This window comes from Nannobrachium achirus, assembly GCF_963921795.1.
Source record: "Nannobrachium achirus genome assembly, chromosome: 14".
NCBI lineage: Eukaryota > Metazoa > Chordata > Actinopteri > Myctophiformes > Myctophidae > Nannobrachium > Nannobrachium achirus.
Genome location: NC_137821.1, coordinates 31,835,763 through 31,847,976, shown reverse-complemented (window position 1 = coordinate 31,847,976; position 12,214 = coordinate 31,835,763). Strand labels below are relative to the sequence as shown.

General features: G+C 42.0%; 1 protein-coding gene across 1 annotated transcript in view; it reads left to right on the top strand.

The window, feature by feature from the left end:
* Positions 1–1,119: 1,119 nt before the first annotated feature.
* Positions 1,120–12,214, top strand: part of nwd2 (NACHT and WD repeat domain containing 2) — a gene marked incomplete at both ends in the record, with an annotated part of 95,879 nt that continues 84,784 nt past the window's right edge. Inside the window, 2 exons of the mRNA XM_080742032.1 lie at positions 1,120–1,134; positions 2,334–2,508. Of these exons, the coding sequence (XP_080598158.1) occupies positions 1,120–1,134; positions 2,334–2,508 (190 nt within the window). The remainder of the gene's footprint in view (positions 1,135–2,333; positions 2,509–12,214) is intronic.

Here is a 12,214-nt window from a genome sequence, read left to right as displayed (position 1 = left end):
CATAGTAATCAATTCCGTTTAGTACAAATCCAATGCACTTAAAACTTCCACCGCGAACAACCAGGGGGAGGGGGGGGCTACATTTTATCTATAAGGCAATTAATCCAACAGGACTCCCCCACCCCCCACCTTGCATCCCCCACAGCAAAGGCTCGCGGCAGCAGCACCCACTCACTGACCGCACGGTCAACGCAATTGTCATTAGGCTACCTTGCTTGATGGTGACACATGCAGTGGTTTAAGTAACTAAGTACAATTACTTGAGTACTGTACTTAAGCAGGCCTTTTATTATTGTAGTTTTATTCCACAAAAATGTTGTGAAAATGTTAGTTACTTTGTAGGTATAAATTATAACACATATATAAACTGTAGGCCTACTGTCATGAAACTGCATACCTTTTCCTATGCAAACTTCTAATCAATCAATCAACCAATAACCACTTTAGCCCTATTTTATATCTGGGCTATTTGAAAATAGATATTCAAGCTCACAACGCGTTGCATATAGGCAGCGATGCAATGTGAGCTTGTAGATCTGCTATTGTCAGACATTTTGTACATTTACTTTTGGTAGCCTACTTTAAGAACATTTTGAGCTTGTAGATCTGCAATTGTCAAACATTTTGTACTTTTACTTTTGGTAGCCTACTTTAAGAACATTTTGAGCTTGTAGATCTGCTATTTTCAAACATTTTGTACAGATTACTTTTCGTATGGTTGTCCTTTAAGAACATCTTGATGTAAACATTTTTTGCACTTTTACTCAAGTAACAGAGCATTTTTTATGTTGAGGTATTGCTACTCTTACTTGAGTAAAACACTTGAGTACTTTTTTCCCACCACAGGCAGAGAGAGAGAGAGAGAGAGAGAGAGAGAGAGAGAGAGAGAGACACTGACTAGAGGAGGGGATGTTCAGAGCTCAGTGCTCTCAGTGCTGCTCACACACACACACACACACAGACAGCCAGCCAGGATGCAGAGCTCCAGTCTAGTGCCGTCTCCAGGGGCCGCCTCGTCCTCCTGGCCGCAGCCAAGACTCTAGATGACGGGCGTTTCGATCGCATCTGCCGCTCCTCGAGGACCGACGACGCTCGGATATTGCTGTCGAACGCCGCAAAATGAAGCGAATGAACGTGAGCAACAACAAGAACTATTGCGCTGTAGACAGAGTAGCCTACATACACCACCACAGTGTCGCGTCCTGCTCCTCCTCGGCCAAGTCGGATGCTGATGCTGGTGCCTCATCACAGTGATTTAGTTCTTGCCTCTGTTTTACCAAGGATGTATTTAGTGTGAAGAGAAAGGACTGCCCCAACTTTCCCCTCGCTTTGTTGTCTTTTCCCCCCACATCCTTTTTTTATTAATATTATTTTAAAGAGGTTTTCCGTCTTTCAAGCAAAGATCGCGGGATATTAGACCAACTCCTGGAAAACCGGCGACTTCACAGCATCTCCTGCCCGGGCTGAATAACCATTGTTTTGCGGGTTATTCACCTCTCTCCCTCCTTCTCCTCCTCCTGCAAGCATCTTCTTCGGGGTGGGATGGATTGTGTGAACGATGTTTGCTTTGCCTTTTTTAAGTTTGTGTCTTTCGTCCCAGCCTTGCATGCTTAACTTGTCCGGAAATGTGTGTTTTCATTTAAGCATGAACATTCATAAGAAATGCAGCCTTGAGCCAAGGCAAATGCATTCGAATTACGCATGCAACATGATGATTCGCATGTGTGTGAGTGTACACAGTAGCCTACACGCCATGCGTAATGTTGCATTCCTCACGACATCATGGATGAATGCATGAACACACGAGCAATCTCATTATTGTGTTTGGGTATTTCCCTGTATAACACTTGCCATACCCATCCTATAACTTCACTGTGTGTGTCTGTGTGTTAGGCCAGGTTTTCAACTAGTGGTCCGGGGACCACCACGGGGGTTCCAGGTGGTCCCCAGCTAAATGATGGAGAGTTAGTTGGTAACCAAATGAACCATAGATATTCAACACTCTTGAGAGCGTAAAATGAAACCAAATGGACATTTTGTTCAATGTTAAGCTTTCAAGAGTTAACTTTGTTAAATAGGCTATCTGCATTAGTCTACTTAATGTACAAGAAGTCTACATAATTGGAGAATGTCGAATATATTGTTTTACTTTCATCAACGTTTGGCCCTGTTATCTCTCCTATGTGTGTGCGCGCAACAATGCATGGCTCATTGACGCTCATGCTCTGTGTGTGTGCAGGCTGTGCACCACTACTGATCACGCGAGTGACGCGACTAACGTGTCTCTCTCGTTTTATTTCTCTGTGTGTGCGTGCGTGTGTGCCATCCTCCAGCCACGCTGGAAGTCGCCCCCCGCCATGTGGCCGTCAGGAGCGGGCAGCAGGCAGCAGTGCCCTCGGGAGTCTGCGCTGCGCAGGGCGGCCATCAGCGGCAACGTGCTGGCCCTGCCACCCCACCACGTCCCCACAGGACGCAGCGTGCGCGTCTTCATCTGCTCCAACCCCGACGGTAAGGAGGAGCAGAGACCCATTATTGTTGTGTTATTATTACAGCTTCTTGGTTCTTCTTCTCTGTGCCGTAAATCGCCGATCTACAAGCGCACGGGCACGTTGCAGCGCTACGCGCTGTGAGGCGTTGTGAGCTTGCAGATCGACGCCGCCTGGCACGCGATAATCTGGCACACAACCAAAGCACTGTGTATAAATCAAGCCTAAAGGAAACGCACTGTGACAGACTCGCTCATCCACATCATGCATGGCCGCGGAAAGGGAAATATTAAAGGGCGGGTCCTAACATGATATGATAATAACATGATTTATCTCTCATGCTTCTCTAAAGGTGGTTGTCAAAGTGGGGTCTGGGGACCCCCAGGGGTCCTTGGGGAGTGTACCAGGGGGTCCCCCACCAAAATTAGCTTCACATTCATTTTAACAACTTTGACCATATTTTATACTTCTTTGGCTATTCGGAAATAGCAGATCTACGATTTTTGAAAAATCTTGAAAAATGTTTTATAAATATAGGCCTATATATTTTTAGTGAACATTTTCAACTAAAATCTTTGCTTTTGGAGGGTCCCTCCCTGACACAAAGAGTTCTCATATGGGGTTCCACAGTCAAATATATAATTTTGGGGGTCTTTAAAAAAAGAGAAAATTGAGAACTGCTGTTCTAGACTTCTGTGTCTACCTGTTAAGCCCGTATCATAGTCGGGTCCGCGGTGGAAGGCTTTACACCGCGGTGTAGTCTTTTCGAGTCTTTTTCTCACGGTGGAGAGCTTTCCACCGTGAGTCCCAACACATCTCTCTGTTTTTACTATCAGACAGACAGGCTCTACACCCCGTTCACTGATTGGTCAATCTAGACTAGTCAGTCACGGTGAACAGGACTCCACCGTGGCGTACTATGATGGCCTGCACTTATTTTCTGACTTGAGGTGGAAAGCTTTCCACCTCAAATTTGTGGTGGATAGGTCTCCACCGTACACTCTGATACCGGCTTTACACGCCACTAACGGGATGCAAAGCTCTGTAGTGAAATGACCAGGCAGTCTGTGGCTTTATTGTTTTTCTGATTAATTGAATTACCTGTACGACATTAACTGTGCCAGAGAATTCATAATATTAAGTTGTTGGACGGTCTCCGTTAGACGTTTAATAATGTATAGACTGCATCTCCCATCTTTCTGACCACCATGATGGTGTGTAGAATAGATATCTGCCAAGGATTATACTGTATGATTGTTGTGGCAAAACCAAAATATATATCACATATTGATTGTCATTTAGAGCCTATAATTTATACTTTGTCATAGTTTGTTGAAAACACAGTAACATTATTCAGTCATTTTACAGCAGTTATTACACAGGAGTTAAGATCTAACATGAAATGTAGAGTACTGTAAGTCTCTTTGTAGAACTTTAAAATGAATCCAGCTGATATTGCGCATAGCAATATCAGAATGCATTTTGCGTATGGAAGGGCTATATGACATTTCTGGCCAACAGGGGCGTCACAATAAGGGGGGGGGGGGGGATGTGGGACTGAGTTACTAAGGTGGAGGTTGCCCAAGGTGGAGGGGCCTTAATTATTTAGCTATTGAAAAATAGCAGATATACAAGCTCACAGCGCAGCACCTTTTTTAAGCGAACATTTGTAACTCAAATTTTGCTTCTGGGGGGTCCCTGGAACAAAATATTTTGAGTTGGGGGTCCTTGGCCAAATACATGTAATTTTGGGGGTCCTTCACATGAAATATTCAAAGACTTGCACAAATTTTCACGACGTTAAAAAATAGCAGATCTACAAGCTCGCTGTGAAATATATACAATTAGTGTATATCTACTATTTTTTCCCTGCTGGCCAATATTGATATCCGATATAATAATTGCTGTTATGACCAATAACCGATATAAACCGATGTCCATATGATCTCATTCTGTATAAGAAAAAAAACAATAATTTTGCCCATTCTGACAAAGACAAACACTGAATTTGAAAAAGCAATGCCTCTTTATTCCAAAACTAGGGATGCACCTTCATGCACCAGACATTTTGGCCCAAACATAAACAGCTTGAATGCAGTATTTCTATTTAAAAAAATGTTCCAACTTGTTGACCCTGAAAAGCTTCCCCAGAGAACACGGATAGAATCTGCAACCTACATCATCACAAAAGGCTTTTTCAGGCTTTTTACTTTATTTTAAATAATATAAATATTATTAAAATCTGCCAAAACCGGTTGATATCTTTTCGATACCGATATTGCATCTTAAAGGAGTAGTTCACCCCCAAAATGTTTTTTTTTTATTATTGATTACTCACGTCATGGAGACTTGAGTTCAATACAATTTTTTGTATTTGTCGCATTCCTAAAACTATAATCTGATTACAGAATCAATGGGGGTAAATTTACTATTTACAATCTTTTTTGTCTTAGATATGTGAGAAATACAAAAAGATATTATTGAATTCGAGTCTCTATGGCATGAGTAATCAATAGAAAAAAATCATTTTGAGGGTGAACTACTCCTGTAAAGTCAACATCGACCGACAGCGATATGATGACCGATTAATTGTCCATCCCGAGTTTTGTGCTCTTGAGTCAAACATCCGAAACATCCAAAAAGCAACACATGGGCGCCCAGGCAGAGGGTAGCGTGAGTGGAGCAGCACGAGTAGGCCTGTGACGATTCACTTTTTCCCGATTCGATTCAATTTCGATTCATAGGGTGACGATACGATTATATCACGATTATTGCATTTTCCTGCGATTTGCGATTCGAATCACGATTATTGCGATTTTCCCCCAAAAATTACAGCTTTTTTATATTGAAACATTTTAAAACAATTCTAAACAATATAAAACATTAAAAGTTGAATCATATACTTCAAATCAATGCAGCCAAATAAAGTCAGTCAATCTTTCTGACATTTATTTCAGCCAAAGTGCCAGTGGTACAACATTACAACAACATGTTCCTGGTCAAGATGCCAGAAAACACAGAACACAACAGTCAAAAAAAAGAAAATCGCTGTGCTGCAGGCCTACAGCACTGTGCTAGCTTTAGCCATAAAATGACATCCTCATGACCTAAAACTGTTCCTTTAGGACCTGTACTTACTCTGACTGAAAATGGTTATTTCACCTTCAGGTGAAAAAACTTTTTTTTTTCTTTTTTTTTAGTAAATAAATAAAATCGGGAAAATCGATTCTGAACTTTGAAAATCGATTAATTGAATCGCCAGCATTAACATCACGATAATATAGTGAATCGATTTTTTTGCACAGGCCTAAGCACGAGACAGTCTGGTCGCGAGGGAGACATCCAGTTGCAGCTCTGTATTTGAATACAGCCTCTGGGGCCTGGGTAAAAATAGGATCACTAAAATTGGAGTAAACAAGGCAAGGCAAGTGGAGTAGGGCAGAGACAGACAGAGGGCATATGAGATGTAAAAAAAAAAGTCACAGACACACATCAGCATCCTATGGTGTGTCTCCATGACTGTGCAAAACACTAATGGGACGGATGTATTTGCGTTCTGAACCCAGATCTACCCTGTTTATTTCACCAATTGGTGGATGCTATGCAATATGATGAATTGATGGTGGACAATAGTACAGTTAGGTCATTGGTTCTCAAAGTGGGGTCTGGGGTTTGTGCAAATCTTTGAATAAATATATATATTTTAAATGTCTAACTCAGATCTTTGCTTCTGGAGTAGGGATGGGACGATATGAAAATGTCATATCACGATTATTGTGACAAAAGAAATCGTGATTTATGATATTATCACAATAATCAAAATCCATTATCCTGGAGCGGAACATTTGCCAAAAAATAGCAGATCTACAAGCTCACAACGCGTCACGTGTGACGCGTTGTGAGCTTGTAGATCGGCTATTTTTTGGCAAAGACATTTGATAGGGTGTGAAAAAAGACTGTATCGAGTTTTTTATCACGATAAACGATAATGTCGCGTATCGTCCCATCCCTATTCTGGAGGTCCCTGGCACAAAATCGTTTGAGTTGGGGGGTCCGCAGCCAAATACATATCACTTTGGGTGGTCCTTGACATGAAAATCACTCAGTTAGATAAAGTAGCCTAATGGTCAATATTATACTCTATGACGAAATAATGGTGGACACTATATGACGGTGGACAGCACAGTATGATGAAGTGGCTCCTGTTGCATGGCCACCTGTAGCCAGGCTAAGCCAGCACAGCCGCTCAGTCCAGTGTGTGTCTAATGGCCCCATCCATCCATCGGATTGGAACGCAAGGAGGATAGCCCTTCACACGCCTCTCTCATAGAACCCATTAAGACCCGAGGCCGATTGTCTTCTGAATCCTAAATGGTTTTCTGAAAAACGTATGTTTCTATAGGTGGTGCTCAGAATTTTGCTCAGAGTCAAGGACCCCTAGCATTATATGTATTTGACCACCGACCCCCATCTCTGAATATATATATAGGGTTAGGGTTAGGGTATATATATATACCAGTAAGACTCCCTAATCGGGAGATAAGCGACCGTAGGTGGCTTATCTCCACAAATAGGGCAAAAATGTGTTTTTCCAAAATCTTCCTGATCCATGTTGATGACATGAGTGTAGACATGCTGTGTAGTGATATTCGTGATTTTAGGGCAAAAACTGTAGGAGCAGTGTCCAAAAATGTGTTTTAAAAATCGGCCTGAAGGTGGCGCTAGAATAGGGCCATGTGAGAAATGAGGGGTGGGGTCTCCGCGTTGCCTTGGCGGACGAATAGGTACCGGCCCCGGCTCTCCCGGACGCTCCTAGCCCGAGTTATGGCATTTTATGTGCGCTGCAGTGGCAGGGGGTCCTCCACTGGGGGCGCCACCACTTTTGCATCCGTTCTGGAGCACCAGGAGTCGGTGGTCCCCAGGAATTCCCCGTGAGCAGCCCCGTTGGGGTGGTCATTTGGTCATTTTTGCACATTTGGTCATTTTTTACATCTGGGGGTCCCCCAGGGACCTGGGGGTCCCTGGGGCTCCGGGGGTCCTTGGAGGTTGTAGTTTGGCAGGCAAGGAGTGTGTGTGTAAAATCTGGCATGGATCGGGTCAACGGGTGCGGAGATATAAGCAGGGAAAAAGTGTGACGTGTGACGTGTGAGCACATTTGGTCATTTTTTACATCTGGGGGTCCCCCAGGGACCTGGGGGTCCCTGGGGGGTCCTTTGAGGTTGTAGTTTGGCAGTCAAGGAGTGTGTGTGCAAAATTTGGCATGGATGGGGGCAACGGTTGTGGAGATATGAGCAGGGCAAAAGTGTGACGGACTCACTCACTGACAGACAGACAGACCGTGGAGGTTTTGGTAGTAAATGCGACCTACGGTCGCAATAAAAAAAAAAGGGCATGCATTGCAAAAAAGTATTTATATTCAAAGATTTGCACACATTTTCATGATTTATCAAAATAGCAGATCTACAAGCTCATAGCGCGGCACTCGGTGCCGCGCTATGAGCTTGTATATCTGCTATTTTTGAATAGCTAAAGTGTAACATATATGGTTAAAATCTTAAGTTACACTTTCCAGGTCTAAGGTGGGATAAATGGAATAAGAACCGCATCATTGGCAGCCTGCGCTGCTGTGAACAGAGCTCATTTCAAATCAGCCATTTCTGATCTCAGGAGGAGTTATATACGTACTTTCTCCCATACATACTGTACCACACCCTGGATGCAAAAGAATGAGCGAGAAAGAGAACCGAAGCCCCCCTCCCCTCCCTCACCCATGTTGTTCCAAGCACTAACACTAATTATAATGATAATTAACTTTATATCATCACTGTTGGTTGGAAACCTTGCATGTTCAAAACCTTTTATTATTATTAAATATATATATACAGTATATATTAAAATAGTGGAAATAGCTCATCTATTTTACAAGCTCACAATGTGTCACGTTGCGATGTATAGCTTCAAATAACATAAAAAGGGAAACAACTAAAGCAGACATAAAAGAGGCATACTGTACATGGAGATGGAAAAGGGAAAATACTCTATGAAAGGGCCTTGACATTAAAGTAAGTCTTCAGAAGCCTTAGATCCTAATGCGTAATGTCTCTCAAAATCTTTGAAGTAGCAGAAGGATGCAAATTACCATGCGAGGGGAAAATAAGTATTGGATTAAATTGGACTTCATCATATTCCTTCCTGCAATCATGTGTGTGCTGTCTGGTACAGGCTCCATGTATTGCCATACATGTTATACCCTATTACCCACCCACCTGGTATTCCAAGCATGTCAAATCAAACGTTAAGGAGTACAGTATGTGACCCAGATCTTGCTACAATCTTGCTACCGTCAGGCACGTGCACACATAGACATCAAAGGGGGCTTGAGCCCCTGCCCTTTTATCTGTCTGTAAAAAAGTGCCCTCTCCAGACCATGAATGCAGCTTTTACTATGGTGAAAGAAATGTAAATGCCCTCTTTCCATGCCATACCTGAAGGCAGTATTCAAGAGAATTGCCTTGTCCAAACTCTCCTGAACTTGAATGCAGCAAATTGCCCTCTCTGTGTAGAAATCCATGCCGTAACGTTGGTATTCACTTGATTATGCTTAGTTCTGTGTGGTGTCAAGCATTGAAAATAGCCGACCTCCAAGCTCACAACGCGTCGCAGCTAGAGGTCTGCTATTTTCAATATTTTCACCAAAAGGCCCTTTTAGACATTTCAGCCCCTGCCTCTCTAACATTCTCTGCATGTCCATGGCTAGATAGATAGATAGATACCTTTATTATCCCAAGGGGGAAATTCAGTTGTCCAGTAGTAGCACAGCAGTATACAGTTATTTACAAAGTTACAGAGACGTAAGAAAAGATAGATAAGAGGGAAAAAAACAAAACAAAGACAAGAGCAGTACAGTACCAATAAAGAGAAGGTGCATCAATAGAGGGGGCGAATAATATATAAGTATATATACTTAAAGTGTCTTGCAAAAGAGACCATAGCAGTCAATGCTAGTTAGTGCAAACAAGTATCTCTTGTTTGGCTACAGTGCTGCTTTGCCATGGTCACTAGAGGGGGCTGGTGTGTATAGTGTTATAGGGCTTTATATTTGGATGGAATGGCCCCATTGCAATGTAGCCATGACTGGCTTGGCCCTGGAGCTTGTTGAAACCTCCTGCCTCCCGCATCAGTTGTACACTCAAGAGTTGAACGGACACTGAGCATTTGACAATGTAGATTGGGGAGTTGTAGTGATTTTATTTCCTTGGCCCACTGATCGGGTTCAGTGGCTTGTGAGATTCGTTGCAGACACACATGCACGCTTACACGCACGCACGCACGCACGCACGCAACCCTCTTCTAGACAGCTTGACCCATACTGTAGATGCCACACCATAAAATGTCTTATTTTGTTTTTTTGCCACCAACACCTCTAGATTGAAATCTGTGGGCCGTAAGTCAAATGCTTAGACACTGGACTAGCTTAGGTTTTGTGATTTATTTAACCATTTAAACCCCATATGGTTGAGCGGAGCCCCTCAGGGCTCTATACTAGAGTATTTACTGTTTCCTGTTATAATTGTTATTGTGGGGAACGCCTTCGCTGAAAGCTGGCCGATCGTTGCGTCGCGTTGTGAGCTTGTCGATGATTTCCCCACCATATACCGTAGGGGTGCTGGGGTTTAAGTGGTTAAAGGACAACTTTCGTTTTTTACAACAAGGGTTCATTATTTTAGATTGTAATTAAAGAATATAAAAGATGAGTGTTAAAATTATTTCATTTACTTCTTTCTATTGTTTTAGGGATTCTTATTTCAGTGGTTGGGGGCATTTGTACAAGTGTCCATAAATATGTCATTTTACACAGAATAAGCCCATTCCCAAGATACAACGCAACCTTTCATGGTTGGATGTGACTTATGGGGGCTAGAAGTGTTACTGTAAATAGCAATAAAGAAACTGCTGGCTTATTGTGTCTAAAAAGACAAATTTAACCACTTGTACGCATGCCCCCATGCGGATGCATGCCCCAGATTTTAGCACGGTAAACGCAATAAAACAATAGAACAAAGCAAATGAAAACATTTTAACATTTTCTCTAATTACAATCTAAAATATGAACCCTTGTTGTAAAAAATCTAATTTACAGTACCTGAGAGTCAAAATAGACCTTTGAGGGTAAATCCTTACACGTTCAGAGTTAAATCAAGTTTACCGTGTGCCAGTGCAGCTAAAAAGGAGCCAAATCAGTGATACTCTAGTGCAGCGGTTTTCAATAAGTGGTCCTTGAGGGGGTTCCAGGTGGTCCACAGCTAAATGATGGAGAGTTGGTAACCAAATGGACCCTTATAGATCTTTATCTCTTGAGAGTGTAAAATGAAACCAAATGGACCCTTACGAGTGCATTTGGTTTAATTTTTACTCTCTCAAGTGTGTAAATTATCTGTATTACTTAATTTACAAGAAGTCTACACAATACAGAACGTACAAGAATTGTTATTTTTGATTGACCTATTATCTCTCATATGGCACCACATCAATACAGCCGGGAATTGTGGACAAAATCTTATCCAACGATAACAAAATATAAGTCTTGGGTCTGAGAGGCTGCGTCTCATCAAATGGTGGTCCGTGGCTCAAAGGCAGAATCAATAATGGACCTTGATATGAAAAAGGTTGAAAGCCACTGCTCTAGTGAGACGAGCAGTTGGTAAAATGACATTCTTGAATATGGAACACTATGATCATCTTCCAGAAGCGAAGCCCCTGATCTCCCTTTGTGCTCTCATCAATAATAAACATGCAATCATAACAGCATAACTATTAGATATATATATTCTACTGTGGTTGGGTGACTGGGATCCCATTCTCTGCCTCTTGATCTACGGTGCCTCCGGTTTTATGAGCTAGCGACGACGATGGTTGCTCCGTAATATACTGCCACTAGTGCTCTTAATCAAAAGCCAACAGAGTCTCACAGTTTTATCTACACACAACACCACAGACTTTTGTTGTCCTTGTTTGTGTGGCCCAAGCGGACGTGCCTATGACTCGATATCAACAGAAATGTGTTTTGTACGTTGTAAACTCTTTGTCTGGGGTTGAAGCAGGAGGTTTTTAAGCCATTTAGGCCTGAATGCAAATCTGTGTCACTTTAGATTTGAACCACTTTAACCATTATTTTATGCTTTAACTATAAAAAAAAATAGCAGATATACAAGCTCGCAGCGCGGCACTCTATTTTTGAAAAAATGAACATTTGTGCAAGTCTTTGAACATCTTTGACCCAATTCTACTAGTAAGACACCTGAGGGTGACATGCGACCTCAGGGTGACATGCGACAATTCTTGGCCATCTGGCCATTCATGATAGTTATGTTTCATGATAGTTATATGTCCTTAATATTAATAACATAATATCCTTAATAATGTCCTTAATATTGACAATATAGGAATCTCCATATATGGCCATAAATGTACGTAAGTAATGTCAAGCAGGGCCTTGGTGAGTTAGGGCCTTGGTTTGATGCCTGTGGATCTCCATATGCATATATGGACATAAGGGGTTACACTAACATTCTCATTTTCGGCCTGGGATTTATGACATCAGAAATCTCCATCTATGGGCATAAAAGGTTGTTTCTTTTTCTGGGAATGACCATATATGGACTTTTTATTTTATTTTATCTTTTATTAATAATAATGTATCCATATATATACATACATACAATATATGT